The sequence below is a fragment of the Corvus hawaiiensis genome, chromosome 13 (genome assembly GCF_020740725.1).
Source record: "Corvus hawaiiensis isolate bCorHaw1 chromosome 13, bCorHaw1.pri.cur, whole genome shotgun sequence".
NCBI classification, from domain to species: domain Eukaryota; kingdom Metazoa; phylum Chordata; class Aves; order Passeriformes; family Corvidae; genus Corvus; species Corvus hawaiiensis.
The window spans coordinates 886,215-904,511 of record NC_063225.1 but is presented as its reverse complement, the minus strand read 5'-3'; the positions used below and the strand labels follow the sequence as shown (position 1 = coordinate 904,511).

At 40.5% G+C, this 18,297-nt stretch overlaps 2 protein-coding genes across 6 annotated transcripts in view; both read right to left on the bottom strand.

Moving 5' to 3' along the window:
• Nucleotides 1-515: 515 nt before the first annotated feature.
• ARPP19 (cAMP regulated phosphoprotein 19) lies at nt 516-11,764 on the bottom strand. Of its 4 annotated transcripts, none has more exons than XM_048317981.1 (3): nt 11,623-11,764; nt 6,699-6,821; nt 516-4,038 (listed from the first exon to the last, which is right to left on the bottom strand). In XM_048317981.1, the coding sequence occupies exons 1-3, from the start codon at nt 11,665-11,667 to the stop codon at nt 3,868-3,870; spliced, it is 339 nt and encodes a 112-aa protein (XP_048173938.1). In that variant the 5' UTR covers nt 11,668-11,764; the 3' UTR covers nt 516-3,867. The 4 variants fall into 4 exon arrangements, with proteins under 4 accessions (XP_048173938.1, XP_048173941.1, XP_048173939.1 ...); XM_048317984.1 differs by lacking the exon at nt 11,623-11,764 and adding an exon at nt 9,029-9,389; XM_048317982.1 differs by lacking the exon at nt 11,623-11,764 and adding an exon at nt 9,032-9,389.
• Nucleotides 11,765-15,828: 4,064 nt separating this feature from the next.
• The window catches only part of FAM214A (family with sequence similarity 214 member A), a 46,937-nt gene continuing 44,468 nt past the window's right edge, over nt 15,829-18,297 (bottom strand). For both annotated transcript variants that reach the window (XM_048317979.1, XM_048317978.1), the window contains exon 12: nt 15,829-17,072. In XM_048317979.1, coding sequence (XP_048173936.1) covers nt 16,919-17,072 — 154 coding nt within the window. In that variant the 3' untranslated portion in view covers nt 15,829-16,918. The remainder of the gene's footprint in view (nt 17,073-18,297) is intronic.

Sequence of the window (18,297 nt, the reverse complement as noted above, 5' to 3'; positions counted from 1 at the left end):
TCATCTGTTCAACTGTGGCAGAGAAATTGCCTTCTCACATAGGGCTTCCTATTCTGTTGTCACACTGTACGACAAGCGAGCAGTGAGTTCTCTGCCAAGCCCATATTCTCACACTCCATGGACCAGGCCTGAAGACTTCAGCTGTAGAAAACAAACAGGGCTGGTTTCAGCCAGCACTGATGAGCAGTTAAGAACTCTGAAATTTAATGCAAGAGACGTGTTGGAAGAGAGACAATTGTGTACCATGCAGGTATGCAGAGCACAGAGGGTGTTACTGTAACCTTGGGCACTGAGCTAACTGTGTAAGTAACACCCTATGGCTCTCGAAGCTGTGCAAAGATCAGTACCCCAGCCTCAGACTGACTGGGAAATTAGCTGGACTTTTCCCAGCATTGTGATTTCTGGAAATGTTGCCATATTTAGGCCAACAGTCCAAAGCAATGCCAACTTCTTTACACCAGGCTGGTTCCCAGACATCCCCTTCATTCAGTGCAAGGGACCAAAACAATCATCTGTTACGGAGTTTTCAAACAATAAGCTTTAATTGCCTTAATAGAAAAATAAGCACTGAAATATATATAAATGTGATTACATTAAAGTAATTCTGTAGTCTAACATACTAGAAACCAAAGCCCAGTCATATTTTTAATGATACAGAGTAGCAAGATTTAGGGTTTAGAAATTTTCCACAGAGAATACCGAAGTATCCAGTATTGTTTAGGAAACCACAGTAAAGATGAGACAAACCTCCATGTTGCAATAAAAACTAAGTAAATCAATTTATTCTGTATACTATACAATGTGTAAGTTTGTAAAGAACAATTGACATTTTTATCACCTTAACATCTTGACTGGGTGTAAATATGTCCAACAAAGTGTACTCCTGTGGCCTTTACGCAAACACTGTCCTACTACATCAAGAACAATGAGAGAGAAGCCTTTGGTGTTACAGATTTGGGGACATATCTGTGAAGTTGTAATTAATCCACTTAACTATCTCAAATAAAATGTTGGTGCTACCTTCTATTACAAGCCTACATGAGTACTACTCTAACAACTAAACACCATCTATTTTTAAAGGCAAGATATGAAAGGGACTGCCAGTCTATAGTGTGGACAGGTTTTCTTTGAAAAAGGCAATTATCAAATGGTAAAACTCATATAATACATTATGTACATCAGTTTGGATAGCTGAGTTATCTTGCTGGAGTAAGCTGAAAGTAAGCATCGATTTGCAGTCATGTTCCATTTACTGTTAAGTGACTACTGGACTTAAGTTTTATACAGTGTATAGAATCAAAATAGCTGTGCCTGCTGCTGAGGTCTGTCAGATGTGAAGGCTCATAATCAGTCACTGACCTAGTTAGTATTACAGTACTTCAAATATACACATGGATAATATATTCATAGCAGAATTTGTAGTAATCTTAGGAACTGCAAGTCACTGGGTGAGCATCGGAAGAGCTTGTGTTGTCCAACCAGCAGGGCAAGCTGAGTTGTAGCTAAGTGAGTGGAATGTTTAAATTTAAATGGCTATCTTTTTAAACCTTCCCAAAGATCAAGAGAACTCACCTTAGGGGAGCTACAGAATAGTGGCACCAGACAATACACAGCAAGTCACCTTAAGCTGTTCAACATTTCTTTCAGGCCCAGTCTTATCATTAAGTTTCAATTTCATTTATACAAAGAAATAAAGAGGGGTTTTCACATTAGAACAAACATCTGTAAAAAGCAGCTTGCTTCAGTATTCCAGTTTCTGTGTTATTCTTCCAGCCTAATTTCTTAAAGAAGTCAGGTAGGTCCATTTCTTTCAAACTGCAAAAAGTTCTGCAAAAACCACAAATTATTTGTAATACTAGGGGAGTATAAGGAGTAAGGACAAGCTTGACAAAGCCCATCTAATTACTAGAAAAGGGCTGTATGGACTTGAAAAGAATCAGGTTAGCAATTTTGAAATTCTCTGGAAGTGCTTCTCTGAATCAAAACCCTTACCTAGACACTGTATGTTCTGACCAGAACAGGACCAAATAGAGACTATTCATTTTCTCTTGACCACCTTGTTTGCCTTTAGAAGAGAGCATTGCAGAAGATATGGGCCAGCACTGGTTTTGACTAGCAGTCCTTTATACCCCAAGACCTTTCTGAATATGTCAGCACAAAGTACAAGCTTCTAAAATCATGCATCTTTAAGTATTTTCTCTTAAAATACTCACATTGGTGCTTTGTTCTTAATAGGCTGTTACCAAACTATTTTTTAAAAGAGAGGCGTTCAGTAAACTGATCTTCCCAAAGAGTTTCTTGTTCCCCCAAAGAATGTGAAGGCTGTGACTACTTAAATGAAAATCAATTATATTATGGATCATACACCACTTACAATATTCTGATTTCATTGAACTAACATGCTTTTAAATGCATCAATTCACCTGGCTAATATCAACTATGTATTTTGGCTATCTAGTACTTACAACCTTCATCATAAACATGAAATGGAGTTCATTCCTATTTTCTGATATGAAAAGTTACCTATTTCTCAATAGGTCATTATAGAAATACCTTTCCAGATATTTATTTTCCCAAAACCAGTGAGGGGCTGCTGTAGAACAAAGAAAAGGAAATGGTTTACTACCTCTTCAGGAGTCCAAGGAAAAAAAAAAAGATACCTTTCTGCTTCCAGAAGTCTAAAATAGCCCAAGGGTAACTGCATATCAAATGCTAGTGAGCCTAGATATGGTGTTTGCCACACAGGGAACTCTCTAGAACAGTACACTTAGTCATATTCCATATCAACAGAGCATTTCTGCTTTAAAAGCTTAAACAACTACTGAAGAGAAAGGGCACTTGCCTGCAAATATAGGTACAAATTCCAGATTTATATTTGAATGCTGGATATTGTTGTGAAACAAAATGTACAACTGCAAAAGCGTTAAGTGTGAGTCAAGTGTAAATGTGTTTCACAAATTTCAGGTATACAATTTTTACTTTCAGTAGCAAGATTCTGGGCTCTTAGTTTCAGGACAAGACTTTGAAAGATACAGAATCACTTGTGCTTTGATTGGCACATTATCTGCTTTTTAAAATGTAAAACTAATAGACGTTTGCAAAAGGTTGTGCAAAACTATTGTATTTACAAAGAATGGCACAAGAGTGAATTCAACAGTCTATGCACATGCACACTTCATCCACATCTTCAACGAAAGTGTGTCCTAAGCTACGGAACTGAAAAGAACACCAGCTTCAACAGGCAGTTGTCAATAAGCACTAGGTTCACAAGAGTTATGCCAGAATGGGCAAATATTGCCCAAGTAAAAACTCTATTGTTAAAGCTGAAACAGGTTTAAGGCCGTTCAAGTTTAAAAGCAGAAACAAAATTCAATCAGAGCCCTGTCTTTGTTTTTATACATGCTTTACCATCCAGCAACTTGTGGTCTAAACCTCTATTTTAGACAACAAACCCAAACACGGAAGAAAAACCCAACACAACTGGAGGTTATATTAAATACAAATATGCTGTAATTAAGATGAAATAACAAAAGCATAAACATTAGAAGTTGTAAAACTTGCGATGTCACTTGCTGGAACCAGTCCTACACTAGGAAATGGGCAATATGTACATTTTCAAGTAGATTACATTGCTCTAACCAAACTTGTCCTTTTAAATCAGTGCATTGTTCTCAACTAGTCCAAATACTACGTTTTACTCTTAACAGTATTCCCTTACAATAGCAGCACATGCTATCGCTACCTGCAAAGCTGTCAGTCTCATGACTTAGTGTAAGAAAGAAAAAGGGGGATGTGAGGGTGGGTGAGAAATAACTATTAAGGAGAAAGAACAGGAATGAGAATAATCATGCAGTTCAGCTGTTCTCGTCAGCCAGCCAGCTTGCTAGCAACAAGAGATGGTTTCCGCTGTGGAAGATCCTGTGGAGTAGGAATATGGTCACCAGTGACTTCTGTCTTGTCAGGAGCTGCAGTAGGCAGTTGCTTATTCTTCATCTTTGCTTTAGCCATGTTGTAATCACCAGAATCAAAGTATTTTTGCTAGAAGACAAAACACATATACTTAAAAGCCTGAAATCTTATCAGATGTATACACTGAATTACATTGTTAAATAGGTATTTTAAATTTTAAAAGGTTGTAAAATCTCCCTGATTCGTCAAGGTGGCTCTACATTGATTAAAAAAAGGTATTATCAAGACTACTAAGCACAGATAGCTAAACTCTTAACATCATTGTGAACATTATTGTGAACAATAATGCGAACATTATTTTTGCCCTGGTTTTACCAAAAGCTCATCTCCCACAACTGAAACCTTGAGGTTTGCAAATTTTGTTGCAGTGAACAGGTTCTGCTACACAGAATAACCAAACAATGCACAAATTAAAGCTGGAGAACAGAGCCTGGTCTATCACATCAGAGATCAAAGCAGCATGAAACTGCGTGCTAACAAGAAAACCCCTTCTCTGCACATGTTAAAACAGTGAAACTATAATCCCTCAAGTTCCCAAACCAATTATTTAGCAAAGTCAAATCTACTGTACAGTCCTTCTGAACTATGTCAAGGAAATTATTATCCCACATTCCATTTTTTTCTGAATACAAAAGTAAATTAAGTTTGAAATTCCTTGTTGAAAAACAGTGTTCCTTAATATATCAGCAAGTTTTTATTAGCATTACCTTTAAGAGCAGCCACATTTCTCAGAATATTAAATTATCTATGCATGTCAAAGCCAAATGACTGTTATTTATCCACATCACGGTGAGATGAGGCATGGAATTTCATCCCAGCTCTGCATCAAGTTTTCAACTGCTCCCTGACACATTTTGCAGGAATGGTTGCATTGTTTTTACGTCTTACCATGAGGTCTACCACTAAGATACTTGTAATCCATGATTTTGAACAGATTTCATATGAGGCAAAAAAAATTAGATTCAGGATTAAGATTTACAGCACTAACTACTCTTACAATCACAACCATCTCTGAAGAGCAGAGTCTTCAGTTAGTTTTGTACAAGCTTAGTCCTCAGTCAGCTGAACAACAGCCATCACTACCTGCTGTGTCTAAGTGCTTCCAGGCAGCACATTGCCATCAGTCTTTATTCTGCATTAGTACCAACCAGCTGCAAAATGCTCAGCATTTTCCTGATTTATTCTAGCTTCTCACAGATGGCCTGCATTTGAGCATTCCCTTCAAACCAATTATGTCTGTCCAAGTGCCTCTGTGTCAGAAACACTACCTGAAAGCACACACACTACCCTCACTCTGTTTTAAACCTTCCTTGGTACAGGCAGCCCAGTGTACACCAGAATCTCTATCAAGTAAAGATACCTCCTCATTTAAGACACCGAGCACACTAAACTGAAATAATGAAAAATAAAATGGAAGAAAGCTATATCACCACATCAGGAACTGCAGAAGGCATATCATGAACTGGAATCCACAAGTTTATGCTATCTTTTACCAAGAGTAGCAAAAGTCAATTAAGATGGCCATTGATCTGTCTGTGCTCAAATTTGAAAGTAAATGCTGCAAGAACCTTTGCATTCAATAGTGTATAATTAAGATGAAGATATTGTACAGGTTGTTACTGCTTGTGGTGAGATTTTCTCACGTTTGCACCAAGTGCAAGCAGTCCTAATTCCTTTATGGCTATCAATCCTTGCTGAGTGAATGCTGGCCTGCTTTCCTGAGATATCATCACAATACATACTCACCACTCCCTTCTGTGTCTACACATACCCTGAACCCGATGAAGTCTCATTCAGGCTGCCTTTGACCTCGCAGCAGCATAACTCAGAGGGAGTCGCCTCATCTACCACCTGCCCAGGCCCAGCAGCCATTAGCTGCTTTGTATGTTCCAACTTAGGAGACAAACATTATCCAAAAAACCTGCCAACAGCAACAATTCCCAAGAGATGTTACCAGATAGCACAGATTTAGATCAGCACTGAACTCCACCAGCTGGTTTGCCAAGTATTTATACTTGGAATCATTGCCTGTACTGAAAGGGCCCAGACACTAGTAGAAAAAAACACACAACAGTGTGACAGCAATGAAAGCACCATCAGAAACAGTGACATACTAGGATTATTCCAAGAACAGGGTTCTAGCATGCCTGAAAGGCATTACATAATCACTCTATGAATAATTACACTAAAAAAAAATCCCCGATCAAATAGCTAAGAAAATAAGAGACACTGGTTAGATGTGGAACAATGCTGAAATATTCACTCACTCTTCATTCTTCTATCATTATTTTTTGGTCTGGGAGTATATCCAGAATAATACTACCATTCTCAAACCACTAATGTCAGATGATGCCTGGTCTAACAGCAGACACCAAACTTTCATGTGCTAGAAACATGGATAAAAGGAGTGGACATCAATTTTGGGGGTTAAGAATGAGCATGATAAAATCAGGATGAGTTTCTATCCTAATGTTTTTTCAAGTCTATCACAGCAGCTTCTAAGTTTAATTTTTTATAACAAGTGTGGTTGAGCCACTGATGCTGTAAACAGCTATCCTGCCAACCTGGCATTTGTTTTGCAGAGACAAATTTCTCTTCCTCCTGCTTTCTCAAAATTTAAAGTTCTTAGGACTCGTTCCATGCAAAAGCCTGTGGAATGGGAAAAAAAATCGCAGATACAGGAATTTTGGATTTTGTTGTCCATACCCTGTGGACAATAAGGAACTTACTCCTTTTTGAAGCCTCTTCCTCAAGAAGTCCGAGCCTCCTGGCTTCTGGCCCAAATGAGGGTATCTTGCTTTCAATTTTGCTTCTTCAGCTTTTTCTGGACTTATTACCTTATCTTCCATTTCCTGAAAGACAATCAGTGATACTCTAAGTGAAACATACAGCAGTGTATATTTATGCAGAACAGCTTTGCAGGTAATACACCCACATGCCCATTGCTGCTACCAAGTGAGCATAACAATTATCTGATTAGACATTTTCATACATTCTTTCTCAAATCCTGACAGCAACTGAAGGGGTTCAACCTCCCCTTTTAAGACACCCTTCCTGGAGATACTGAAGATGTGCACACTTCCCCCTCAAAGAAAAGTAGTTTGAATTATTCAAGCTTGAAAAAAAAGCCTCAAACAAAACTTTTTTTTTTTTGTCAAAACAAGGAGTCCACTAAGAACAAACAAATGTTGAATACTGAGCAAGAACCACAGGACTTTTTTTCCAAATGCCCATTTCGTCATTTAGTTGCACAGGCAGACTGGCACTTCCACTGCCACGTTGATCTGTAAGGCTGCTTCAGCTGTAATGTGTTAATATTCACTGTGAAACAGTCTCAAAAACATGCCTGCTGTTACATTAATAGCAATACTGTGTTTCTCTATACATGTCTATAATTATCCTGAAATTATGAGGATGAAGACAGTTGGATAGTGCATTTGTGTAAAATAAAATGCCTGTTTTATGAGTATACCGTAAAACATGGATGCTCAAAATAATAATTTAAGAGATACTCATTTGGCTAAACTGCAATTTGTTCACTGGCCTCTACTTCACACTCATCTGGTCCACATCCATGTAGCAATTTGATGTATGAAGTACAAGTTATTCTACTGGATAGTTTCTAAAATATCTTTCATTCAAAATCCTTGGTTTGTTTTTTTCCACTATTTGGCCACAGCCTTTTTTTTTTTTTTAATGCAAACCACTGCTAGTTCAGAGAAAATATGTAATGATTTGCACTGACTGCTGTAGTGTAGAATCGTTATTATCACCTGAAGTCACAGAAAGACTTTCAGGCAGGAAGTAAGAATTGCCATTGAAATCAGGAGGATTTCATTCATTTATGACTAAGATTTCATGTCCACTTAAGAGCTGCTTAGGCAGTCCCTTCAGACTCTTCTCCATGCCTGTCATCATCCTTTGCATTGCATCAATCAGCATGACTGCCTGTACTCCCTAGTAAGGGGTTACAGAAACTGATTCAGCAGAAAAATAACCATTTAATCATTTTTTTCTTCTCCCCTTGTTGGGCTGTTTTGTTTGGATCGGTTTCCAGAGCCTGGATGACCAAGCAGCTGCACAAACAGGTATGTTAACACAGCAGCAGGGAGGACAGGAACACAAGGAGCTGGGAGCTACTTAAGCCAGAACTGCTGAGGAACGAGAGCCACCACCACCACACTCGCCTATCCCTAGGTGCTCTTCTCTATTCCTTGTAAAATGCTCCAGGTTGTGTAAGATTCAACATCTTTCTGGTAAGATGCCTCAGAAACAAACATTATAACATTATGATGAATAGATATACATGATTTAGAATATAACATTTTCTAGTTGCTCCACTTAGCCACAACACCTCAAGGACAGCTTTGCACAATACAACAGGAAGCTGAATTAACGGTCCTCCCAAGGAAAAAATAGAAACTCTCATAACAATTGAAGAGAAACTTCTGTGACAACAGGAACCACTGCTTTTTATTAGATGAAAATGCAGCTAGGCAATACAATGCAAAATACAAACACAAATAAAGGGCAAAGTTTCCCTGACACTACGGACAGAGAACCACACTACTTCTCACGAGGCAGTATCACGCTAGCCAAGCCTGCAGTTCTCGTGCATTACAAAGATCACGCAACTGCTGCTCTCCCTATTGTGGTTCATCAGAATGCCAACACGGACTGGATTTGCTCAAAAGTAATCCTTTCAGCTCAACACTTTCAACATCTAATGCTGAATCACTGGGTACTCACTGCTGAGCCAACAGAGTATTTGAGGGGGCATTATTTTGCCACTAAAAACCAAAAGGACGTATTTTTTAAGATGAGAAGACCAACAATAAATAGCTTAGATAAATATGTATTCACGGTGCATCAAAGGAGACATTTATACAAACTCACAGGGCTGACAAATTATAGCACAGCAAGCAATCCAAACACAAACACTGTGTTACGCATCAATGCAGCTCAAAAGGATACAGAGCACGGCTGCTTCTTCTTGATGACCAACAACAACTAAGACTCAAAAACACACGGAACACAAATGAAAGAATTTCAATACCACGACTTGGGGTGTCAAACAAAACCAGCTGATGGCAGGTTCAAAAAATACTTAAGACAACAGTTCTTCACATAAAATACAGTTAAGCTGCAGAACTCCTTGCTGAAGGATACAGGGGGTGCCAAGAACTTAGATTCAGAAAGCAATTCGATGTGTTCATTTGCAGCTCAGAAGCCTTTTAAATCAGATTGCTGAGACCTCGGAGAGTTTTCTTGGGAAGATCACTGCCTGCACGTCCTGATCTTATATTCTTCTGAGGACTAGATGGTATTGAACACTCTCGGAGATGTGCTGCTGAGCCCCGAAGACTTTAATCCAAGCCACTCCTACATTCAGAACATTCTCCCTCGAATTACAGAAGCAACAACCAAGTGACTAACAAATGACTGGGGAGTGGGCAGGAATCAAGATATACCACGCTCTTCTTCCCAGTGACAACCACACAAAAGTTATAATTTTAGTTCTCTACAGGAATCTGACACAGCTCATGAAGTCATTAAAATGATCTACCAGGAAGGCAGTAGTTACCTAACTCACTTAAAAGACAGCTTTTGCTTTTAATCTTTGCAGTGGTTCTAGCGGCATAAAGTTCTGTATCTGCTGGACAACTGACCTGCATGACTATAAAAAAGAGCCATCAACCTTTTAAAACTCTGGTATGAATGGCTCATCTTTACCAGAAGACATTAGACAAAATGCAAAGCAGAAAATGGGAAAAACACGGCAACAGCACAACCCTACAGCAAACTGATGTGGCAAAAGCCAGTTCAGCAACAAAATGCACCACCTCTAACAGTTTCCTGAAAAATACAGGCTTTTAAGGCAAAAAGAGTCAACCAAACATACGTTTTCCTATATCCAAACTTCCTTTGTTTCTGAACTTCCCCGTCACTGTCCTGAGTTTTCATACCAAGAACAGGAAACGCTGGTCTTTGGCAGATTTTCAGTTTGTATCACTGTAGGTAAAAACCTTTCTCGCTCAGCACAAGCTTCTTACAGCATGTCAAAAAAGTTTAGAAAAAATCTCTGATTATGAAAACACTGCCTCAAAGTTCATTTAGGGGCATCATCTTTTTTAAGCATACATACAAGTAAGTACTGCAAAATGGGTTGTTTATGTAAGTGCTCCAGAGCTAAGCATTAACTGAGTGAATGTTCAATTCTGCCTACCCAGACAAATAGTTTTAGTGGAGGTTAATATTGCAATGTCATAACGGCACTGATATCACAGTATCAGACTAAGACATAATCTTGCAGAAAGCAAAGTTTTCTTTTATTGATGTTATATAATTTTTCTTGAACACCTTATAAGAATAAAACTAAATTAGGAGATCAGCAAGGAACTCCCGTCTCTCAAATAAAGGGTAATTTTTCCAACCACTGCATAAACATGACATTTCAAGACTTCAGTCTGAAAGTTCGTTAGGAAGATCAGCCCCAGTCACCTGACTTCATAAGAACACCCTAGAAGGCATTACAATAAATGTGCTGCCACATGTTTAACTATGCTCTTATTACAGAGCTATTCTAGGAGTGCTGCACAGGCCAGGGACTTATTTTTATAGGCTTTGAACAGGAACAGTATCCCTTCAGCAGCCTACCTAGCATGAACGTTAAGCCACACTGCAGAACACACCTATTTAAGAGCAGATTACAGACCTGCCTAAGAAGCTGGTTCTGATTACAGCACCTATTGAGAAGGTATCATTCCATATTAACTCCTAAAGCTCTACTCGTGCGACTAACTCATATTACAAATTGTAAATTATTAAACAAAAACTTATCAGATGAGGTAGATTAAGCTTTTTCTTTTAGCGTCCTTCAAAGCAGTACTTGTGTTTCATAACTTCTCCGGATCATAGCCGCGGGGATTGCAACCAGGCTCCCACAGCAATGACAAGACTGAAAAACAAACGGCTTCTTAAAGTCACAGCACAGCCATCTATGAAACCAAATCCCACTTGAGAAACGATACAATTATTAGCTACAGAGATGACATAAGAGGGCCACCACAAGATAACCCAGCCAGTTATTCTTTCTAGAAGCCTTAACTAGCACAGGTCACGGTCGTTGTGATTTGGGTATTTTTTCTCCTGAACTGATTACATTAAAAGCGGAACATTTTCTAGAAGTGAAACAGACGTTTAGCCTCCGGATTGTGGCTGGTGTCCACCCCGCCGCTGCGATCGTGAGCCGCAGCCCATCGCGCAGCACGGCGCGGCCCGCGCAGCACCCGGAGGGAGCGGGGCCGAAGCCGGAGAACGAGAGAGGGAGCGCCATCGGCCCGGCCAGGCCAGAGCACACCGCGGATCGCCAGGGAACACCAGCTCCCGAGCCATCACGGTGGTGCGGCTCCTCCGCCTCCAGCCCCACACGGCCGCAGGCGGCGGGGCCCGTCCTGCCCGGGGAGCGCCGCCCGGCCCTGCTGCGCGGCGGCGGACAGCCCGGGGCAGCCGGTACTCTGAGGGGCGGCCGGGCCCGGGACACGCTGCGGCCCGCGGGGCTCGCTCGGCTGAGGGAGGGAGAGGCTCGGCCGCGCCGATGGAAGCGGGAGAAGCCCCGCGGGCCTCCCTGTGCTTCTCGGCCCGGCCACCCACCTTCTGCTCCTCGGCCGAGGCGGGCTCGGGGCTCTCGGCAGACATGGCGCCGCGGCAGCGGGACGGCGGGGCCGGGAAGGAGGGAAGCCGGGAAGGAGGGAAGGAGGCGGGCGGGAGGCGCGGCCGCGGCTCCTCCGCGCTGCTGCTGCTGCTGCTGCTGCTGCTGCTGCCGCCGCCTCCTCCCGCACAAGATGGCGGCGGCGGCGCGCGCGACGGCGCGTCGGCGGGGCCAGACTTCCTCCGCCTCGGCCCCCGCGCGCGCGGGCTGGGGCTCGGGGGCGGGATCCGCCCGCGCTCCTCGCGTCACTTCCGGGGCCGCGGGTTCGGGACCCGGCTCCGGGGGCAGCGCTGGGCGGCTCTCAGAAGCTGCAGTGCCCCGGTGTTCCGCCCGTTAGAATCACGGAATTACAGAAACATTAGGGTTGGAAGAGACGTTCAGTATGGTCCAGTCCACCCGTAGAGGCGTCCCTGTAACCACAAAACCACATCACCCGGAGCCAGAGGCAGACGTCTCTGAAACGCTTCCGGGGATGGCGACTCCATCGCCGCCCTGGGCAGCCTGTTCCAAGGCCTCACCAGCCGAACAGTGAAAACTCTTTGGTATCTAATGACAATCTCCCGCGTCTCAGCTTAAAGCCACTTCCTCTGGTCCCCTCACAGGCCCCCACCTCACTACAACCCCTAACCCCGGCTTGTCAGGCCTGCGTGGCCTCCCCTGCTCAGCACCAGCACCAGGGTAAAGGGAAAAAAACCTTTACTGCTTGGCTGAAGTTAGTTGTTTCGGCCACTTTTAGTGATCAAAATACAAGGAGCCGAGTCCTCAGCAGCTTTACTCGAGGATCTCTTGAATCCCAGACAGCAGCTGACAGGATAGGAGGTCTCAGTCCCCTGGAACTCCTTAACAGCACAGGATGAAGTTATATGGAGTATTTTATTCCCTCCCCATTTACTTTTCAGTCTGGTTCTTGGCTGAACAATAACCTTCTGTGGACTCTCTTCCAAGAGCATAAAGGAGGGGTTTAAATAGCCCACCATTAATAAATATTTAGGGGTCCCTAAATAGAAGGATTATGTGAACAGCAAGGTATGGATTCTACTTGGCACAGCTCTGGAGGGACTGGCCATGACAGGCTTTGTGTGATTGTGGTTGGGAAGAAAACAAGAGGCAAGGCAGAAAGGTCTGTGAAAACAGAAGCTGTCAATGATTTTGCCACAGCTGAATTGTACCAGTAAGAGGTTTCTTGTGCACCTGAGAGATTTGTCCAGAAACCAGGATCATGTAGCTGCGGGGAACCCAAGGAATGTCAACATCCCTCATTCAGAAAGGGATACAGCCAGGCAGATTGCACAGAAAAATAATCATAGAGCGCACCAGTGGTTTTTTTCTTAATGATGAAAAAAGCCATGCCAGTGGTGGGTGTGCCACATTTGCTTCTAGCAAAATCAGGGAGAAACGATCTGAAAGTGTGAAAAACAGAGCAACATAGAAAAAATGATCATAAAAAGGATGAAGTTCAAAGATTTTTAAAAGGAAGCAGAAGACCAAAGCAGTGACTGCAGACAAGAATGCAAACTTCAGGAATTTCTTTCAAATCTCTTAGAAAATTAATGTGAGGGAAAACAGTTTCAAGGATTCAGCAGTTCCTTAATATAATTATTTCTTTAAGGGAACACAATGCAGAGGAGAGATGGGAAATAAATTCTTCAATGGCCTCAAATACAAGAAAGCAGCCTACAGAAACTAGGTCAGTTTTTAAGGATGTGTATCTAAAGCAGATCATGAAGACAAGGGGGCACTGAAATATTACTGAACAAAACTTGTAAAGACCAAAGAGTTTAATGTTTCTTTTTGTTCAATCTGGCATGATCAAGGTAAATAGTGTAACAAATGGAGTATAGCCTCTAGCTGGAAGAAGGAAAGACTGGTTTACAGGTTACTTTAATTAGTTTTGGTAAATATTTTCAACTTGGATGAAAAAATATCCTTAAGAGATTAGAGAATGACAGAAGCAATCTCCAGTTAATTACTGGTGATTCATATAGGAACCTGTAACAAATGAATGGGTTTCCAGGAGTCACTTTTCCTGAATTTGAATAAGAGTAAGGGGAGGACAGAATACAAGCTATGTAATTAAGCTGTCAATAATGACTTGATAAATCATCTAAAATAAGCACTCAAAAGAAACTGAGTAGCTAGGCAAGAATTCACAGTTAAGAACAGGGTTTCACACAATCATCTTTCCTTTAAGAAAAAGGAAACAGACCATGTGGAGAAGTGGGTGAAGGTGGCTGAAGTTCCAGATGCCTTCTGGCATTAATAAGGCTTCTGACACTTCCCCATGCAAACTAGGGAAACTTAATTAGATGAAACTTTAATGTGGTGGATGCAAGTTTGTTGGAAACAGCTATCAGTTCTTCAAACAGCAATGCTGTGTTGAGCATATAAAATCTTGGGTAGTGAGAGAATAAAGTTCAATAGGGAGAGCTACCATTCTGGGAACAAGCAGGTAGGACATCTCTTATACTGGGTAACAAGATGAATTCAAGTTGACACCTCCTGATACTGAAAAACAGCGTATTACAACAGGATGTATGAAGAGGACTTTAATCCATGTGATTTATCAACCCATTCTTCCAGTCTGATTGGCACAGAGAGGCCCTGACTGGGATGCTGTGTCCAGCCTCAGACACTTCAAGACCAATTCAGTCCTAAAGAAGAAAGCAAAGAGCCAGAATGATGAGAGGTGCAAAAAAGAAAGGCTGACTGAACAGTCTGGGGTTGTCTTAGTTACGAAAAAAAGACTGAGAAGGGAGATACAAGAACTGTTTTCTTTGCTTATAGTGAAAAGGCCTAAGCAGTATTTAACTCAACTTCAGCAAGATTTAGTTGGATGTTATAAATAACTTTCTCATGCTAAGTATAATTTATCACTGGAAGAGATTAGTTGTAGCAGCCATCACTGGAGGCCCTTATAAACCACTCAAACATGTATTAAAAATAATGCTATATGGTTGAGCCTATTGAGGACTAAAGAGAAGAAACCAATGACCTCTCAAAAATTAGTTTAGTCTTAACCTATGCATAGAAGGCTGTGTAGAATTTAGCTCATAGTTTATGAGCATCCAGCATTTCTCCAGGTGTGTCCCTAATGGAAAGTGTTTACTCAGATCAAGCTGTAAATGGAGAATGACTCAGTAAAATCAAAGTTGTGCACAGATAATCCAAGGTCACTTTCATTCCAAATCCATATATGGACTAAGTGTAGTTTGACTATTAAAGTGAATACAAATTTATTTCCTAGACATGACTTGTAGTAACCACATATTCAAAATCCACACTTATTTGCTGTTCAAAGCAAATAATTGAATGGAGATGACTTGGAGAAGTCTATTTAAATAAAGTTATCAAGATACAAACATTGCATAATGTCAGTGCAAAATAAAAGGTTAATCTACTACAGGGGAATGGTGACTTTTCATTAAAAATGTGTCCTTTCCTCATGCTTTTTTTCATTGAGTATGCAAGCAGCTGTGCACCATGACACAAAAAAATAGTTTGAGGATACATGCTGTTTGCTTATGACTCAATAGCAGCTATACAGAAACTAGGACACACTCTTGATATCCTAGTCCAGACCATAGTTCTGTACACAGTACAACTGCAGTTGTGTTTGACTCTTCTGCTACCAAAAGAAACCTTTTCTCAGTTTTAGAGGGCACACAAATGACTAGAAATTGCAAACAATCTCTTCCTGTACAGTTTCCCCCAATTCTCTCTAAAGTGAACGCTAGGTAACCTTTGAAAACCTGGTGTAAGAGTGGAAAACACTGCTGAAGCGGGGAAAGGACTCAGCAATATCTGAGCTTTGCCCTTTTGGAGCAGCAGTCATTTGCATGTACAAGATAGTTGATAAGTATCATCTGGAAAGTGCAGTCTCCCTTACGCTCCCTGGCAGACTTCCTGGAGATTTCATGATACACTGACTTCTCTCATCTAAGGGCAGTGCTGAATATACAAGATGCACATTCATCCTTTCTCCAGTCTTCATCAGATAAGCATTAAAGGGCACCTTGCATATTACTGACACTCTAAAACCTACAGCAAAGTAAAGAAAAACACATAAATCAAGGTAAGACAGTTGAGAAACTCAGATCTTCATCAAACATCATAAAGCTTCATTTTCATTATTAAATATATAGTTCAAATATAATCAAATGCTTCTAACTTTATTTCTCTCAGTTACACAGTTTAACACTTAGCATAAACTGTTCATCTGACTGTTTTGTTTTAGGAATACACACATGTATCGGAAAATAGTCATATGCCCAGGGTAGCATTGCTAGTAAAACCTCCTATGGCCACCTAGTGGCCTACATGGAATTGACCTATGAAAAATATTTAGGATTACATGAAGATCCTCTCATCTAAAAATAAAACAAAAAGTACAAGTTTCATAGCTTTTGCATATATTTAAGATATAAATACTAATTTGTTTGCACAGTACATCCTTTAACACAATTTGAGAAATAAAATGGGGGAGGGTGCACATTTTATGTCAGGAAAACCAATAACAGAAAGCAAAATTAAAATGGCCCTTAAGGAAAGAAAATAAATTGAGGGAGCAAAATGTGAATTGAATTAATGATCTGAATGCATGAGTAAGTAAATAAACAATCTGCACAGTGGTTGCAAGTGTTATTAAATCTGGTTGTGAGAAAAAATGGAAAAGGGTACCATTAAAGAGAAAAAACAGCTAAATGCTTGCATAGTATGAAATGTTATGGAAATTCACCTGTTGTCCCCATTTTCAATAACTTAAATGAATATCACTTAAAACAGCACACAGATTAAAGACATCTGTATATATTTCAGATTTCAATATTAATGCCAAAAATACATAGTATGATTTTACATAGGATTTATGCTACATTAGAACACTAAAGACAAACATCACTTGAGTATTAAATGAAACATTAAATATTAAATAACTGAAAAATAAAATAAAAAGTGTAAACACTAAACTAACTTGGGAATTTGCTATTGCAACACATCCAATGAAGTGGTTTTAAACAGTACAAAAAGATTAGATTTAAGTATGTTTCCAGTCTACTTGGAATACACAAAGCTCATTCCAGAAACCTTTTAAAAACTGGTCCAGGATCACACAGAACCTTCTTTCTCTTGAGCGCTATTTTTATTCCTTTACAGACTTAACTCTATACTGTTGTCTCTACCAATCTTTGCTTGCAAGGAGTACTCAACAGCAAAATGAGTACTTTTGTTTGCCATTGTTTGCTAGCATCTTGGTGAAAACTGAGGATTTGTTGGAGATTCAGTGTAAGATTTGAGTTCATATGCAGCGCCGCTATCAACTTCCATGGATTTCCGAGAGAATAGGAGCCTTACATCTCTGTGGAGGTAGATCTTTCCAGATTTAGAACTCTGGAACCTGAAAAGATACAAATACCTGTGTTATCTAAAACAAAAGATAAATCTTTAAAAATTATTAAATAAAATGCACTTCTAAAACATTACAGCCAAAACACATTTGAACAAACAAAATTAGTCAGTTAAAATGAAAGGAGAAAGAAGATCCTAACACTTTCATTCTGCTTTGTTTCTTTTGACATTTAAAGGTTCTGTTCGTAATCAATGCAGTGCACAGCTTTGAAAGTGGCATGGAATATTTGAAGTTCACACTGCCATTATGTACATCGAAGATTAAAGTCCTCAGTAATCTGGAATGGCAAAAAATGCTCTTCAGTGAGCACTGAAAATGTCCAAAGGGTGGCCTAAGCACACACAAAAGGGAATTTCCAACAATATACATATCAAATACGCATTTAGTTCCAGCAATCATGTAGACAGATTGCACTGCTCTCCTTGTGAATGTAGCACCAGGAGGTTCACTACTGCTTTATACCACACTCCAAACATAGAAAGAACTTGTCTTGAGAAGCAGTAGATACCTGGATCTCTGCAGGCAGGCAGAGAATTTTTTTTGAACAGACTGGGGAGCATTTCAAAGAGACTGCAGCTCACGGGCCCAATCACCAAAGCAAACACTGGTCAGTTCCTGGGCCCGTTCACCTTTTATGCTGCAGCTAAACAGCCTAATTCAGGTCCTCCAAACCTGCAGGAATGTGCCAGTTCCACTTTCTCTGGGCTTTAACAACTGTACATAGAGAGGCAAGATCTGCATTTCAGAGAACTGTATTCTATAGTTCTCATGTGGCAGAACTCCTTAATTTCCTTCTCTCCACCAGGAAAGGCACAAGAGCCTAAGGAGCATTTCTGATGGCAACTGAACTGAACATCACTACCACTATGCCACAGTGAGGGAGAAATGCTTTTGCTGCTGCAATAGAAACAGAAAACCATTGCTGTTGTCACAACAGGATGATGCCACTGCAAATGCTGAGAGAGCAGTGCATGCTGTACTGGCATGTATTACAATTTGCACAGATTTTTAATAGGCTTTTACTTATTGACCCCACTGAAGCAAAAGCAGTATCTCTAGAAAAACCTATGCATAATTTGACTGAAATTCTGAGAGGTAGGAGAAGGACAAGTACAGAAGATCCATCAAGGCTTCATCATCTGAGGAAGGCAAGTTGTGGAAATGGATTCTGTGGCACTGTTCTGTTCAGATGAGTGATGCAGAATAGCTTGTA